Source organism: Saimiri boliviensis, chromosome 4 (assembly GCF_048565385.1).
Source record: "Saimiri boliviensis isolate mSaiBol1 chromosome 4, mSaiBol1.pri, whole genome shotgun sequence".
Classification (NCBI taxonomy): domain Eukaryota; kingdom Metazoa; phylum Chordata; class Mammalia; order Primates; family Cebidae; genus Saimiri; species Saimiri boliviensis.
In genome coordinates, this window is record NC_133452.1 from 12,341,276 (window position 1) to 12,358,802 (window position 17,527).

Here is a 17,527-nt window from a genome sequence, read left to right on the forward strand (position 1 = left end):
AAAGATAATTTCTTTTTCTATTGTAAAATATACTAGCGGAATTTTTTTTTAAATCCCGATAATTCAGAGATAACCACATCCTTAAGAAAATATAAGAACGAGTAAGAAAATTGTATCTGAAGAAACTATAGCCAATTCTCTGGTAAATTCAAAGGGAAACCAGTTATCACCTAAAATATCCAGACACTGAATTTACTTTTCATCACTTAATAATTATAGCAACAGCCTGAGTGCCAATGGAGCCTAAATTTTTATTAAAAGGTAGTCATTACTACTAAACACATTCCCCCAACTCTTGAAGAAAACGAAGAAAAAAAATAGAACTACTCAGATGTGGGGAAGGGCAGGCATGTATTTATGGGGGAAGGGTGGAAAAGTACCAACTTGACTCTCCGGGAACAATTTAAAAATGAGACTTTGGTTGGACACAACAATCATCAGCATGTCAGAAAACGAAGGAAGGGTCTTCGTTTTAAGAACTGCTTCACTGCTCTTCTTTTTTCTTCAAACGGAAATTGTTGGTCACAATGTAAACATGGAAATGAGCACCATGTGGAAGAGTGATTAGACAGCCGAAAGAAACTAACTACTGGAATATGCCTTCGGAGTGGTGTAGATAACCAAGCAGGAAGTGCTTACACATGTTTTAAGACTTGTGTTTAACTAAAGACACATGCAATTAAAAAGATGAATACAAGAACCACTGTCCTTTTCAATTTTGGGGGGAAAAAATTAAGTTTAGGCTTAACAACAAAATAAAAATTTCACCAGGTATACCTGCACTAGTTGCTAAACTGCATTCCACTTAAAGGACAGTACAGGTAACAAGCCTCAGCAGACCAGAGTGGAAAAACACAATACTGACGACCACCACTGGACAGATCTCTAGGTCATAAACCGCCTTTTATTTTTTTTTAACAGAGCCTTGCTCTCTGCAACCGCCACCTCCCAGGTTCAAGCGACTCTCCTGCCTCAAACTCCCGAGCAGCTGGGACTACAGGCACACGCTACCACACCCAGCTAATTTTTGTATTTTTAGTAAAGATGGGGTTTCATCATACTGGCCATGCTGGCCTCGACCTCCCGACCTCAGGTGATCTGTCCACCGCGGCCTCTCAAAGTGCTGGGATTACAGGCAGGAGTGAGCCACCGCGCAGGGTCTATAAACCGATTTCAGGTTGCAAGATGAGTGTGTAGTAGGATGTGTAACCGGTAATTTCTGGAACGTTTGGTGACAAACCTCAAAATCAAATTTCCTTAGAAATCCTTGGCCTAAGTTTTATTTTTAAAAAGGTCAACACAAAATTAATACGTTAAAAAGGTGGCAAATTCTATCACATTAATAAAACCAAGGCACAGCACAGGCAATAATACATTAACAAGAAGGTTAATTATTTCAGTAACTGCAGCAACAGGTTCCCTGGAGGAGAATCCCCATTTCTCCATAAACGCGGCACCTAGATGGATTCAGAGCACAAAATCTGGCAGAATGAAGTCAAGCAATTCTCATCTTTTAAAGGGATTTGAAATTTCTTATCATTTTCCACCTTATCACTCAACACACACAAACACCTATCGAAAAATAAAAATAAAAAAATAAGGTTTCCACCAACCCCAAAGTAGCTCACAGATCTCAAAAACAAATAGAGAAAAGGGTTCTGATGCTTAGAAACTGACATTACAAAAACTAAATGCAAAAGTAAACCCACTCCTCACAGCGTATCACAGCAGCCAATGGCTCAGGGATGGAGCTTCCTCCCCCAGATCCTCCTTCCGCGTCCCTGACTTTCCCAGCAACGATTTTACATCAAGTAACTACTGAAAAAGGCCAAGGAAAAGGAGCGGGGGAGGGTGGCTTTTGAACACTCAGGGAGCTAGGAGTGATTGCAAATTTCATAAACAATAACGTAAAACAGGCAAACCACCGCTCCTAGCCAATTACCAAGCAGGAGCCAAAGTTCCACGACGTAACTCGGGCCTGGGCCTTTTTTCAGGCAAACACGTAATCGAAAGCACAGTCATTTCCCTCTTGATATTTTATTCATGCTGGCAATACCAGTCACACTGAAAAGGTAGCAAAACAAAAGAAAAAAAATAACAGCAGCGAAGGCAGCAGGGCTCTGGGAGTCCCAGCCTCCGTCCCTCCCCGGCCGCGAGCTCCCGCAAGCCGGGACGGGAAGCGCTGCGTCCTCTCCGCCGGGGTCCCGACTTCTACCCGCCCCCGCGGGGCCGAGGGTCCCCCGGGCGGCAGCGGAAGGGGACGCGGAGACGGCGGACCACAGGGAGCGCCTGTCGCCTGGGGGGCCTCCTCGGGCTGCGGGAAGTTTCCGTCCCGCTCCCGCGGCCCCTCCCGGAGCGCCAGCCGCAGCCCACTCTCAGGTGCAAACTTCGCAAACCTAGCTGCGCCCGGGGACGCGACCCGCGTCTGCGCGCAGACCCGACGCCCTCCCCCGGCGGGATCCCGGCGGTCGCCACAGCCCGCCGCACCCATGCCTGGAGGGGGCTGGCTGGGCCGCGGAGCCGCCCGGAGACCCCACCGAGGACGCGGCGTGGCCCCTCGGCGGCCCCCGTTCCCGACCCTCCCCGCGGCCCCGGCCCCGACCCTCCCCGCGCCACTGCGGGCCTGAGCGGCCGGCCCGGCCTGCGCCGCGCGCCCCTCACCTTGGTGGCCATGGCGGGCGGCTCTCGCGGCCCGGGACGGCCGGCTCGTCTCCTGCACCGCGGATGGTGGTTCCGAGCCGCGAGGGCGTGGGCGGCGGCTCCGGCTGGGCCCCGGCGCGGCGGCAGCTCCTGCTCCTCGGCCCCGAGTCTCGACGCTCAGGCCCCGCCGCTGGGCGCTCTGCGACTCCCGCGCCGCCCGCTCCTGCAGTTCCTGAAAGTCCCCGGCTGCGCGGCCCCCGCCCCTGCCGGCCGAGCCTCCCATTTACCGCGGCGCGCGCGGCGCCCGGCGGAAGCGCGCCCTGGGCCTTCGGCCGCGGCCCGGCCTCCAGGCCGCCCCCGCGCCGCGCCGCGCCGCCTCCCGGCCCCCTTGGTGGAGGCTGGGGGCCGCGTCCCGAGCTGCGACAGGGTCGGGGCGGGAGCCCGGAGCCATGTCCCGCGGTGCGCATAGCCGCCTCACGGAAAGCGCTCCGCGGCCCACCGAGCCGCTCGGGGGAGCCGAACCCAGACTCGGTTCACGCTCGGCCGGCGCCGAACGCCGTGGCTCGGGGCTTTCCGTGCAACAGGCGGGAGGGGGCGGCAGGAACTCGCGACGCACCCGGAAGGCAGGAGCCCCCCCACCCCGCGATCCGTGCCCCACGCCCGGGGGTGCTGCGGGGTCGCCGTGCCCTGGGCCGAGTACCCTGAGTGCCACAGAAACAGCCGGGAAGGAGTGGAGCAATGGCTTCCTGGGCCTCTTCCTCTCGCCCGGAGGCTCCCTCAGGCCGGGGTCCTGGCTAGGAGCCCCTGGGACGGGAGCTTGGGGGGCTTCGTTTTGTGACGTCCCGTTAACCTCCTTCTGGACTCTTGATAACGTTTAAAAATGCCCGAGGGCCCCAGAGGTTTGGGGAACAACAGGATGTCTGAAATGGAAACGAGGGTTCTAAAATTGTCCATCTTTCTGCCAGTGGTTTTCTCCAGAGTTGGATATATATATATGGGAGTTACGAATAAAAGAATGACTTGAATTGAGCAGCAAGATTTTTCACTCAAGGACAAAACACGACTGGAAGATACATTTGAATTGGCATACTAGTGGAGTACTTTTTATTATTATGAGGGATGTATTTGTAAGAAGAGAACCATCAGATCAAATCTAAATACTCCATGGTATTTAGAGTTAATGTCAAGTTTGTGTCTTTTTAAATGTATTCTGTTTGACCTGAGATTTCACTAGTTCAATAATGGAGATTAAATAAACACGGTATTGCAGAATTTTCTGTGACTTTTTGTGTTTGTTGAGCTCATGGTTAAAGCTATAGTCATCATAATATGCATAAATAGTTGTCTTTCTCCGTAAATAAAATGTTGGAGGCCAACATTCTTTGACAACCTGCTTGCTGTATGCTAGGCTTTTACATCCCCATCTCATTTAATCCTTGTAAGAAACATTTGAGAAACTCATTATTGTCCACTGTTTATAAAGATGAGCCAATCAGTGCTCACTTAAATAACTTGCCCATTTGGTAATACTTATTCAAATTGAAAATGACCATAACCTTGGACCCAGAAGCCCTCCTAGGAATGTATCCTCCTGTCAAACTTGTGCAAGTGAGCAAAGATGTTCATCAAAGAGAGTTCTTTAATGACTCCAACCAGAAAGCACCGTATGTGTTTGTTAACAGGACTGTTTCAGTAAGTAAGATACATCCGTTCAAACAAAATAGTAGGAAACCCATTAGAAAATAATATTTTAAGTGATACTAAGATAAAAACATTATGTATATTACATTTGTGTAAAAAAAGGACATATACATTCCTAGAAAATTTCTGAGATGCGCCAGATCCTGTTGTCAGATTGTTTGACCATGTACATGTATTACTTCATTTAAAAACTGAAGTTTATATTTTAATAAAGAGTGAAAGAAAGAACTTGGCTAAGAGCACACACTAATATATGGAAAAGCCAGGATTTGAACTCAGACCATGCCATAAGTAATGAGTTTTTCATATTCTTTAAATGTGAAGGCTGGGCGCAGCTCTCTCTGCAGCTGTTCAACAATGCATCCTTTGATATAAGGGTGCAAAGTTAGGGGCACCCCTGTGAAGACAGGCCTTTCTACACGCTCATCTGGCAAATCCTATGCAAACAGTCATCCTGGGCACCCGGCACCGCGAAAGCAGGTAGACCAGAGACTTCAAGTTTTTCCCGCCTGAACAATGTCCGTAACCCTCGCTTTATTTTTTAGAAGTAATGGTGGAGGGTTGATGTGGGAGGGGTGTTTTGGCCCAGGTGTTCAACACCAACCTGGGCAACATAGTGAGACCTCATTTCTGTTTTTTTGTTTTTTTTAATTAAATTTTAATTTGTTACTTTTTTTAAAAAATTGTTACTCTTTTTTAATTAATAAAAAGAGCAAGACTCTGTCTAAAAAAAGAAAAGTATGTAAAAAGAGATAAACGTGCACTTCCACAATAAGCCACACCGAAGGGATTTTGAACTAAAATCTTTATCGCATTTTAAATAATGAGGCTCTATATCTCCGGTAAATAGTGCTAAATTTAGCAGTTTTATTTCTATATACATTAGTCAAAATCAACATTTCTCACAAATGTCGTTATAGAGTAGAATCAGTTTCATAGAATATATATATATAGAGAGAGAGGCTAGGTCTCGCTCTGTCACCCAGGCTGGAGTGCAGCAGCCAGATCTCAGCTCTCTGCAGCCTCTTCCTCCCGGGTTCAAGCGATTCTTCTCCCTCAGCCTCCCCAGTAGCTGGGATTATGGGCACCCACCACCATACCTGGCTATTTTTTTTTTTTTGTATTTTTATTAGAAATGGGGTTTTGCCATGTTTGCCAGGCTGGTCTCGAACTCCTGATCTCAAGTCATCTGCCAGCCTCAGCCTCCCAAAGTGCTGAGATTACAGGCGTGGGCCCCTGCACCTGGCCGTGGCATTTGTCTTCTGCTTCCACTTGGTCACCCATGCACATCTCTCTTCTGTTCACTTCCTTTGAGCAAGCTTCCTCAGAGCTGATGCTCTAGATAGACCTGCTTTCAGAACCCAGATCCCAGAACCCCAGGCCATGCTAAATTCAGGTTTTCCTCTGTAGCATGAGCTTCCATTACACCAGGGGTGAGAATACAGTTGATTTAAGTAATTGGATTTGCATTTGCAGACTGCTTTTGGTTATTACTAGATCACACTTTCAAAAGAAAAAGACCTGTAGCCAGAGCAACAGAGCCACTCTGTTTAGGCTTTGGACCTCACTTTTTTTTTTTTTTTTTCATCATGCCAAAGGAGATAAAGTGATTAGGATTCACAGGAAGCCTCCTCCAGCCACACAGCTGTGGAGACAGGAAAATAATGGCCACCAACTCTTCACTGGGTTTGTTCAGTACAGTCAGGTGTTTCTATTCAAAATTAGATTCTCCTTATGTTTTTGATAGCACAGAGCCCAACTAAATGCTTGGTCAACTAATGGGAAACTAATGCAGAAAAGTGCAACTGTGCAAACTCAAGTGGAACGGAGTGAAAACGTGTGATGCTCACCTCATGTAAGGATCGGAGGATGAGAAGAATGTAATAATGCATTCAGCCTGTGTCCGGCACAAGGGGATACCGCCTCCTCTCACTTTAGGGTATGAATTCAGTGAGGTTAAAGAAAACCGCAGGGTGACCTTGAAAATAAACAGTGGAAAGGAGTGCAGCTGGTGCCTTTCCAATGCTAATAAATGTATGACGTCCTCACCTTGAACCGGATGCTGTTACAGGTGAGGGAGATAACAGTCCCTGCTCTCTTAGAACTTAACAATCTGTAGAGGGTGGGGAAGACAATAAACTACAAATAGATGTCTAATGTGTCAGGTGCTTTTATAAGTACTCTGAAGAAAAATAAAGCAGGTAAACTTTATGGGGATAAAGAGAAGCAGGAGAGGTTCTTTTTGTTTGTTTTTAATTGTACATCAGGTTCTGGGGTACATGTGCAGATCTTGCAGGGTTGTTGCATAGGTACATACATGGCAAGGTGATTTGCTGCCTCAGTTCCCCCATCATCTATATTTGGCATTTCTCCCCAGGTTATCCCTCCCCAACCTCCCTACCCCCCTATGTCCCTCCCCTAGCCCCCACCAACTGACCCCAGTGTGTGATGCTCCCCTCCCTGTGTCCACATGTTCTCATTGTTCAACACTCACCTATGAGTGAGAGCATGTGGTGTTTGATTTTCTGTTCTAGTGTCAGTTTGCTGAGAATGATGGTTTCCAGATTCATCCAAGTCCCTGCAAAGGACACGAATTCATCATTTTTTATGGTTGTATAGTATTCCATGGTGTATATGTACTACATTTTCCCCATCTAGTCTATCATCGATGGGCATTTGGATTGGTTCCAGGTCTCTGCTATTGTAAACAGTGCTGCAATGAACGTATTTGTGCATGTGTCTTTATAGTAGAATGATTTATAATCCTTTGGGTATATACCCAGTAATGGGATTGCTGGGTCAAATGCAATTTCTATTTCTAGATCCCTGAGGAATTGCCATACTGTCTTCCACAATGGCTAAACTAATTTACACTCCCACCAACAGTGTAAAAGTGTTCCTATTTCTCCACATAGGAGAGGTTATTTTATATAAGCCTTCCCCTTGGCGTTAGACTAGCTGAGTGTATGGATAAAAGTGTATGATTTTAAAATTGTGTTTGTTTTAGTTGGTTAGCTGATTGGTTGGTTTTAACTTTGGTTCCATTTTGACTAAGCCAACGTTTCTCTCTCCATCGTCTGGGAGACATGGAGCCATAAACAGTAAAGGGACATAGCGTCCGAAACTAGAAATTGAGCAGAAATCTGACTGCTAGCACCTGAACAGTCCAGGAAGGGACAGTTGGTATGCGCAGAGAGAGACTGGAGGCATAGGAGGCTGCAAGGAAGGCAGAGGTGGCAGCGGCAGGCAGGGTTAGCCTGGAACAGAAACCGTTTGCTCGAGGTTTCTGTACTAGACTGTATGCTGGGTTTGGGTACTTTTGACTCCCAGAAGGATTGACCTGTGAGGTGAGGGCAGCAATATAAGATTGGCTCACCAGTTGGCTTCCCAAATGAAGTCCCAGCCTGTAGGATCCCTGGTTCTCATGAAATTTTGCCCTAGGATATTCTTTTAGTTGTTTGACCTGTTATGGACAGGCTGGCATGAGTCCTTGAAGACATACATGCATTCAGTGACTGGGCACAAAGAAGTAACAGTGGATATAGGTAGCAAAGGACGTTTTGCTAGTTCGTGTGTCATTGCTCAAGTCACAAACTGTGACGGTTAATACTGAGTGTCAACTTGATTGGATTGAAGGATGCAAAATATTGATCCTGGGTGTGTCTGTGAGGGTGCTGCCAAGGAGGTGAACATTCGAGTCAGTGGACTGGGGAAGGCAGACCCACCTTCAATCTGGGTGAGCACCATCTAATCAGCTGCCAGCACAGCCAGAATATAAAGCAGGCAGAAAAACGTGAAAAGGCTGGACTGGCCTCACCTCCCAGTCTCCATCTTTCTCCCATGCTGGATGCTTCCTGCCCTCGAACGTCAGATACCAAGTTCTTCAGTTTTGGGACTTGGACTGGCTTTCCTTGCTCCTCAGCTTCCAGATGGACTATTGTGGGACCCCACCTTGTGATCATGTGAGTTAATAATAATATTCCTATATATATATATAAAATAAACTCCCCTTTATATATATATAAACTTCTCTTCATATATATATATATATATATATATATATATATATATATATCTTATTAGTGCTGTCTCCTGTAGAGAACCCTAATGTGATTGTGTGAGTTAATACTTAATAAACTTCTATATATACATATATAATAAACTCCCCTTTATATCTATATGTCCTATTAGTTCTGTCCCCTCTAGAGAACCCTGACTAATATACAAAGTATAGAGAGTTTTTTTTTTTTTTAAAAAAAAAACAGGGTCTCACTTTGTTGCCCAGGCTGTAAAGCAGTGATGCGATCACAGCTCACTGCAAACTTGACCTCCAAAAAAAAAAAAGGGGCTCAAGTGCTACTTTTTTTTTGAGTCGGAGTCTCGCTCTGTTGCCCAGGCTGGAGTGCAATAGATGATCTCAATTCACTACAAACTCTGCTTCTGGGTTCAAGCAATTCTCCTGCCTTGGCCTCCTGAGTAGCTGGAATTACAGATGCCCACCACCATGCCCAGCTAATTTTTGTATTTTTAGTAGAGACGGGTTTTCACCATGCTGGCCAGGCGGGTCTCAAACTCCTAATCTTGTGATCTGCCCGCCTTGGCTTCCAAAGTGCTGGGATTACATGCGTGAGCCACTGCACCCAACTCAAGTGCTACTTTTAAAGCTAAAAGCCCCACATAACATGGTAGCACATACTGACACACGATCCCAAAAGCTTGCTTTATGGAAGGCAACTCTAATGACAGTGTTTGCTAATAAATATTTAGCAAGTACAGGACATTTACTGTGACCACCATGATTTAGAGCCAGACACTGCAAATTACATCCTCCACCCCTTGTGAGTCCTGTTCTTCCCCAGGACCTTGACCAGAAAGGCCACTCACTGCTGAGTGCTGAACAGATGGCCTTGGCCCTGGCATCTGACATCCTTGGCTTGAAACTCACTTCTGCTGCTTGTTACCTGTGTGAACTTGAGCGGGTACTTTGATCTTGATCCCAAGTACCAATGTCTGTCTTTGTCTGTTCAGGCTGCTATAACAGAATACCTTAAACTGGGTGGCTTATTAACAACAAATGTTGATTTGTCATAGTTCTAAATGCTGAAAAGTCCAACCTTAAAGAGTCAGTAGATTCAGTGTCTGCCAAGTGCCTCCTGCTTCATGGATAGTGGTCTTCTCTCTGCGTCCTTACGTGGTGGAAAGAGGGAGCACTGTAGGATCTCTAAGGCAATAATCCTAATCATGAGAGCTCTGTCCCCATGACCTGATCACCTCCCAAAGCCCTCACTTCCAAATACCATTACATTAGGGGTTAGGATTTTAACATCTGAATTTAGGACACAAACATTCAGTCAATAGCACAGCGATGTTGCCCTGAGTTTGCTTTGAAGATTCCATGAAACTAACTTTAACTGGAGTAGCAGGAAGTCCTAAAAGATCTTAGTAGTTATTATGACAATGTGCTTGGTTGGGCTTCATGCTGGTGGTGGCCAATAACTTACTGCCCTTCTCAGATCTCTGACAAATTTCTCGAGCTACTTTTTTCCAATGATGACAGAGTATTGAGCGCATCCAGTACCTGTATTTACTCATTCATATTGCATTGCTTTCTTCTTTTTCTTTCCAGTCGTTCATTGATTTCCTCAATATTCTCTTTCTTTTACCCTACTGTTTCATTTCAGTCACCTGATATATTTAGTCTCTTCTTTTACATGTCTGTAGAATGTCCCTAACTCCAGTTTCTCAGGATTTTTCCATCAGCAACTTTTCTGCTTTTTAAAACCATCAAAGCTTTGATAATGTAAGAAAATGTCAAAATGCGAAATATCCTTTTAAGTAAACAAGTGCATAAAACTCACAATCCCAGTAAATACAAACTCTGCATTAGTTTCAAAACAGGTAATAAGTTTAATGTTACACTCTTTAGAATTTCTAGCTTGATTTAAAAAATATTAAGTAAATGACTGTTTAGAAGCAGAGATGAAATAGTTCTGATCTACCTGTTGTCTCCTGTGTCAATACTAGCAAAGTAAAGGGGTGGTTTTCAGGGGGCAATTGTGTGTTCATTGACTAGAGGCATGCACACAAGAGCCCTGGCCCGGAACTTGGTACTCGAGGATTTAGGAAGCAGGGGTTCTTCTCCTGGCTAGTTAGGTCTCTTAACTGCTTCTTATCTCATGCCTAAACTATCTATTGAGAGCCTACAATGTGCAAAGTGCTATGGTAGATAAGATAAAGTCATGAAAAAATGCATTCTGTGTACTCCTAGAACTTAAAATCCCATGAGGAAAAGAAAACATTCACCTTAACACCCTAAGAGAGCTCTGGGCCAGGTGTGGTAGTTCATGCCCTTTATCCCAACACTTTGGGAGGTGGGAGTATTGCTTCAATTCAGGGGTTCAAGACCAGCCTGAGCAACATTGTGAGACCCTGTCCCTACAAAAAAATAAAAATTAGCCAGGTGTCGTGGTGTGTGCCTGTAGTCCCAGCCGCTTGGGAGGCTGAGAGGTAGGAGGTGGGAAGATTGCTTGAGCCCAGGAATCTGAGGCTGCAGTGAGCCAAGACTGTGCCACTGCGCTCCATCCTGGGCGACAGAGTGAGACGAGACACTGTCTTGAAAAACAAATAAACAAACAGAAAAAACCCAGACAGTTTTGACCAGCTATTCACTCTTACTTAGCATCCTCTGTTCCTGCCTGAAAACAAAACTCTCCTATTATGGCAATGAGACCCACTTGGAGGAAAGAGAAACACCTGCGTTTTAGAGAACCTGTGGTTACAGAAATAAAGAAGGAGAAACAGCAGTGAAGAGCAGAACAATTCAGGGAAAACAGTCAAACCACACTGTTCCTGCCTCAAAACCCAACTCACCAACCCCAGGGCCAGTCTTGCAATCAGCCCCCAGCCTCCAAGCCTTCACTGAAACTTGGCAATTACAGACTAAGTTAGCATATTCTTTTGAAAATATAATTGTATTGGAAAAGAAAGGGGGGAGTAAGGACCTATTGATCTCTTGCATAAAACTGGCCTGATAGTCAATAGGTTGAACAGACGGAAATGGAGGGGAAGTGAGTATTTTTGTACCGCGGTTACTAATGCTAAGGAATTGGATATCTACGATCTGAGGAGCCCAAGTCACTTAAGATGGGAACACGAGCTATTTCCTCAGTGGACAGAGTTATCAGGACTGGCTGCATAACGTGTGGGGCCACTGCATAATGAAAATGCAGGGCCCCTTGTTGAAAACTTACTGAGAATTTCAAGATGGCAGAAGAAGAGAATTGAACCAAGCCTGGGGCCTTCTCTTCTTGAGGCCCTGTGAACTGAATAGGCCCATGTTGCTGGCCCTGACTATTGTTTCTTCACAGATAGTTGTCACTTATGAATGGAATAATTAGGAAAATTCAAAAGAAGGTGGGATCTGAGCTGTCTTGAAAAACAGGTAAATTTTCCGTTTTTCAAGATAGAAGGATGGTGTGAATCAAGATACAGCGAGGACACAGTTCAGGCTGCATTTCCCTGTTGTCAGCTAGACCACGTTTACCAGGGCAGAAGTTGTCGTGTGGGAATAAGTCTAGAAGGATGGGTAGAGGACAGATTATGACATTTGGAGGCCATGGAAAACCATAAAAATTATCTTAGTAATGTTTTTGGAAGATAAATTTGGCAGTGGAATGTAGGATGCTCTGGAGCAGGCCCACTCTAGAGGAAGAAGACCAGCTACAAGGCTCTTACGGAGTTGAAGGCATTCATACATCCAGTGGTTATAGCCACGCTATTCTGAAATATTTTACCCCTTCCCTTCTCCAAGAAGTTGGAACTGTTAAATAACATTAACTGGAAGCCATTGGTTTGGACTGAGCTCCTGAACTAGGCCTGAGAGAGCAAACCAGGATGGAATGCTTCATGCTGAAGTTTCATGCCACCAAGCCAAAGCTACATCGTCTATCTGACCCTCCCAAGAATCAGGAGAGAGAGAGAGAACAGCAGATTCTCAAACACGCCAGTTTTAGCTGGCATGGTAAGGAAGTTCCTTCTGCTTTCACCTTTACAAGGAAAGCAACTTTGAAAGGGCCAGTGTGCATTTTGTTCTCTGATGTCACTTTCCTCACACCTTTTCTGTCTAGAAAGCCCAAGTACTCTGCTCTATAGCATATTCTATACTGTACCATGAGGGGTTGCCTTATTCTAGAATTGCAAATTATAGCCAGTTAGGATTTTTTTTTTTTTTTAATTTAAGACAGTCTTGCTCTGTTGCCCAGGCTGGAGTACAGTGCCACGATCTTGGCTCACCGCAGCCTCCGCCTCCTGGTGATTCTTGTGCCTCAGACAACAGAGTAGCTGGGATTACAGGTGTGAGCCATCACGCCCGGCTAATTTTTGTATTTTTAGTAGAGATGGGGTTTCACTATGTTGGTCAGGCTGGTCTCGAACTCTTGACCTCAGTTGATCCACCTGTCTCAGCCTCCCAAAGCGTTGGGATTACAGACGTGAGCCACCGCGCCTGGTCAGTTAGGATCTTTAAACTAAATTTGTTGTAATTATGTTTTTTGATGGTATCTGAGACCATGAAGGGACTCAAAGCACACTGCTGACAACTCCTGAGACCCTCTGAGGGATGAGAGGTGCTGCTGACCCCTTTTAAGGTCACCTGTTTTCCTCATGGAGCCCTGAGGATTGTAAATTCCTCACCTGGCTAACTCTGCACTGAGCTGCGGCCCCCACACCCTACCTCCTGATCTTTTTGGCTTTCAAATCCAGGCTAGGCTAGTGTGTGCTGTGAGAAAACACATGACCTTGGTCTGGCTACCAAGGGTTGGTGCTGTGACTGCTGGGAGAGAGCATATGACCTTTTGAGGTTTGCAGTGGCTGACAAGTCACTGGCAAGAGTGGATGTCGTGACAGAAACAGGATGGGGTCCTGTAGGGAGGCCTCCAGTGTCTGATAGGGTCTGGGCAGAAACTGGCAGTAAATGGCAATTCTGCCAGAGGTATGAATTTGACTTTCAGGAATTCTTTGCAGGAACGTTGTACTCTATCCTTTCCCTCTTTTTCCTTGCATGCAGATCACTGTGATCACTAACAATAGCTGTGTTGATATTTAAGTCATTGTGGGATTGCTTTTGTGCGTGGTGATAGAAATTTATCTTCAATTTCTTAAACATGGCTAATCAGTCATCAACCATCATTAACTGACAAAACAGCTGTCTCGTCTCTGATCTGCAGTGCCAACTGCATCATACTACACGGATGGGTGTGTTTCTGACTTCCGGATTCCATTGAGTTGGTGTATTTCGTAGCTCTAGGTCAATGCTACTTTGTCTTAATTACTCTGTTTTTATAATATCTTATAGTATCTTATCTATTACAACAAGTAACCCCCAAATTTTGGTGGCTTAACTGAAAATTTCCCCCATTTCCAAAGATATTGGTTGGTTGGGAGGCTGGGGAGAGCCCTGCTCTGCAGTCATTCAGGGACCCAGGCTTTTCCATTTAGTGGCTGTACCATCCCCAAAGTCTTCAGGGGCCTTCACTGGATCATCAGCATCTGGCTGCCATGTGGGGGAAGAGGGGAAACATTTACACCCACTTGACATTAGCCAGGTCCAAGCATCAGCTAATTTTTTGGCCTCATCTAATTTTTTTTTTTTTTTTTTTGAGATGGAGTTTCACTCTTGTTACCCAGGCTGGAGTGCAATGGCGCGATCTCGGCTCACCGCAACCTCCGCCTCCCGGGTTCAGGCAATTCTCCTGCCTCAGCCTCCTGAGTAGCTGGGATCACAGGCACACGCCACCATGCCCAGCTAACTTTTGTATTTTTAGTAGAGACAGGGTTTCACCATGTTGACCAGGATGGTCTCCATCTCTTGACCTCGTGATCCGCCCGCCTCGGCCTCCCAAAGTGCTGGGATTACAGGCGTGAGCCACCGCGCCCGACCTGGCCTCATCTAATTTTTAAGCAAGGCTGGAAGTGCAATCTAGCTGTGTGCCCAGAGGAAGAAGGAAATAGGTTTGGTACATACGCTGTCTGCCATGATATCACACAGGGACACAAACAGGGTATGTCAAAATTAAACATGGAACTGAACCAATCTTACAAAATTCTCTCCTGATCTTACCACTCTTTCTCTATTTCCTAGCTCTTTCATTAATTGGACATGTATTTGTGGAGAGCCCCTAGACTTTGTGCTAGGCAGCCTCTAAGATAGCCCCCAACGACATCCTTTCCCCTCATTCATTCCCTATAAAATCTCTTCCCCTGGAATGTGACCTGAACTAATTGAATTGTTTTCAATGAACGTAATAGGGTTGAAGGGATGGGTGTCACTTTTAAGATTAGGCTATAACAAGACTGTGGTTTCCAACTTGGTTGCTCTACGATTCCCTGTCTTTCTCTTTCTGATCACCAGCTACCGTGTCGTGAGGATATACCGGCAGTCACTGGAGAGAGTTCCATGGCCAAGGAACTGAGGTCAGCCTGCCAAAACATGACTAAGTTTCGATCTTACTGAGATTTCCGAGGCTTGCCAACCATCACGTGACTGAGCTTGCATATAAAATTCTCCAGCCCCAGTTGAGCCTTGAGATAGCTGCAGGCTTGGGTGACACCTAACTGCAATCTCAAGAGAGACCTTCAGCCAGAAGCACCCAGCTAAGTCATGCCCCAAATAAATGTCTGTTGTTTTAAGCTGCTGAATAGTGGGGTAATTTGTTTTGTAGCACTAGATAATCAATATAACTTTGTATTAATTACTCTTGTTAACAAGAGTTAACAAGGCACATTTTGCTTAAGGAATCACCATGTTCTCCCCCTAAGCATGAAATCTTAGGATCACCTTTGACTCCTGACTTATTAAAAAATGAGTTCCCTGTGGAGTGACAGAGTTTGTAGTCCAGTGACCTCCACTATCTCTAATTTCCACATTTGAAGGTAGCCCACACTTATTCCCTATCTTATCTTTGTACATTTTATCTTTCGTTCCTAATCATCTTACACTGCATTTGTAGCAACTAGCCTCTACTCCAATAATGCTTTTTTTTATTTTTTAAGCAACTATAATATATTGAATAATTTGTATAGCAATAGACAATCATATTTTCTGGATGGCAGAGTGGGTGGGGTGATCCCTAATCGTGGCTCTGGCATAGACGACGTGAATGACTCTAAGTCTGAAGACCTCTTAAGGAGCACAGGAGAACCATCTCTGGAGGTGACACAAATACAAACTGATTTCATCAAGCCACTCTTTTGGCTAAAGCATTTTGACTCCTTGTGACTCCAAGAAAACTGTATTTTTGTATGTATGTGTGAGCTGGTGTTAGTTGAATCTTTACTCACTTTAAGAAAGGTGAGTCTTTTGTTCCATAGATGAGAAGGGAGGAAACACAGGCATCAATAAAGGGAGATTCAAGGAAAAAAATGGTATTTGTTTTTTTTTGTTTTTTTTTGTTTTTTGTTTTTTTTTGGTGGCAGGGTCTCACTGGAGTGCAGTGATGCTGTCATAGTTAACTCTGGCCTCAAATTCCTGGGCTCGAGTGATTCTCCCACCTTAGCTTCCTGAGTAGTTGGGACTACAGGTGTGTACAACCACACTTGGATAATTTTTTTTTTTTTTTTTTTTTTTTTTTTTTTTTTTTTAAGAAATGGAGGGGTACTATGTTGCCTAGGTTGGTCTTGAACTCCTAGGCTCAAGTGATCCTCCAGTCTTGGCCTCCCAAAGTGTAGGGATTCCAGGCATAAGCCACTACACCCAGCCAAACTATAGTTTTAAGTGAGCTTTGCCAGAGAGAGATGACATCAATTACTATTCAGCAAGAATTTACAAAATTCTTTCTGCATGTCAGACAGTGGGAAAAAAAGCAACATCAAGGGTTTCTGTTCCTGAAGAATTCATAAATCAGTGGAGAAAGGAACAATAAACAAACGGTCACAATGCAATCACTGAAGAGTTAAGGGAACTGTTATCAATGAGATTGATTAGAATGACTTTGCTTGCAAGTGGCCTGGGCAGACTTTATAGTTAATTGATTCTGCAGCTCAACAGTATCACCAAAGACCTTGGAATTTTTTTCCCAACAGCTTTATTAGGGAAATAATTATTTCCTTTATTAAATTATATAATATAATTCAGTGATTTTTAAGTGTTTAATTCATCAAGTTTTGAAATACATACAGGTTACCACCCCCACAGTGAAGCTACAAAACATCCAGGCAAGTTTCCTCACATCCACTTGTAATCAATTTTCTGTCTCCAACCCTTGTCCCAAACAACTCACTTTCTGTCATTATATTTTTGTCTTTTATAATATAATGCCATATAAATTAAGCCATACTGTATGTAGTATTTTGTGACTGGCTTCTTTTACTTAGCATGATATTTTAAAACATTTATTCAGGCAGATTCTATATCAGCTGCCGTTCTTATTTACTGCCAAGTAGTATCTTGTTCAATGGATATGCCACGATTTGTTTTTTCATTTACTTCTTTTTTTTTTTTTTTTTGAGACGGAGTTTTGCTCTTGTTACCAGGCTGGAGTGCAATGGCGCGATCTCGGCTCACTGCAACCTCCACCTCCTGGGTTTAGGCAATTCTCCTGCCTCAGCCTCCCAAGTAGCTAGGATTACAGGCATGCGCCACCATGCCCAGCTAATTTTTTGTATTTTTAGTAGAGACGGGGTTTCACCATGTTGACCAGGATGGTCTCCATCTCTTGACCTTGTGATCCACCCGTCTTGGCCTCCCAAAGTGCTGGGATTACAGGCTTGAGCCACCGCGCCCGGCCTTCATTTACTTCTTGATAGACATTTGGGGTGTTTCCAGTTAAGGGCTATAGTGAATAATGTTGTTATGTACATTGCATACCAGTGTTTTTGTAGACATATATTTTTATTTCTCTTAAGTATGTCCCTAGAAATGACTTTGAGTGATCATATGATAAGAGGATACTTAACCATATAATAACCTGACATACTGTTCCTAAATGGCTGCGCCGCTTTCCATTCTCAATTCCCAGCAGAAATGTGGGAGTGTTCTAGTTGCTCCACATCTTCACCAGCACGTGGTATTGTCAGTCTTCTTAGTTTTTGTCATTCTAGTGTGCATGCAGTTGTAACACGTTGTTTTCATTTGCATTTCCCAGATAACTAACGATGGTGAGCATCATATAATATAGCGTCTTTTATGAAG

General features: G+C 44.7%; 1 protein-coding gene across 3 annotated transcripts in view; it reads right to left on the minus strand.

Moving 5' to 3' along the window:
- Positions 1–2,843, minus strand: part of SNX9 (sorting nexin 9) — a 113,865-nt gene extending 111,022 nt beyond the window's left edge. For 2 of the 3 annotated variants that reach the window (XM_039467588.2, XM_074397203.1), the window contains exon 1: positions 2,662–2,843. In XM_039467588.2, the coding sequence (XP_039323522.1) occupies positions 2,662–2,673 (12 nt within the window). In that variant the 5' untranslated portion in view covers positions 2,674–2,843. Of the gene's footprint in view, positions 1–1,716; positions 1,787–2,661 lie in introns of those variants that run through there. The other variant, XM_074397204.1, reaches the window with a different exon arrangement.
- Positions 2,844–17,527: the final 14,684 nt, after the last annotated feature.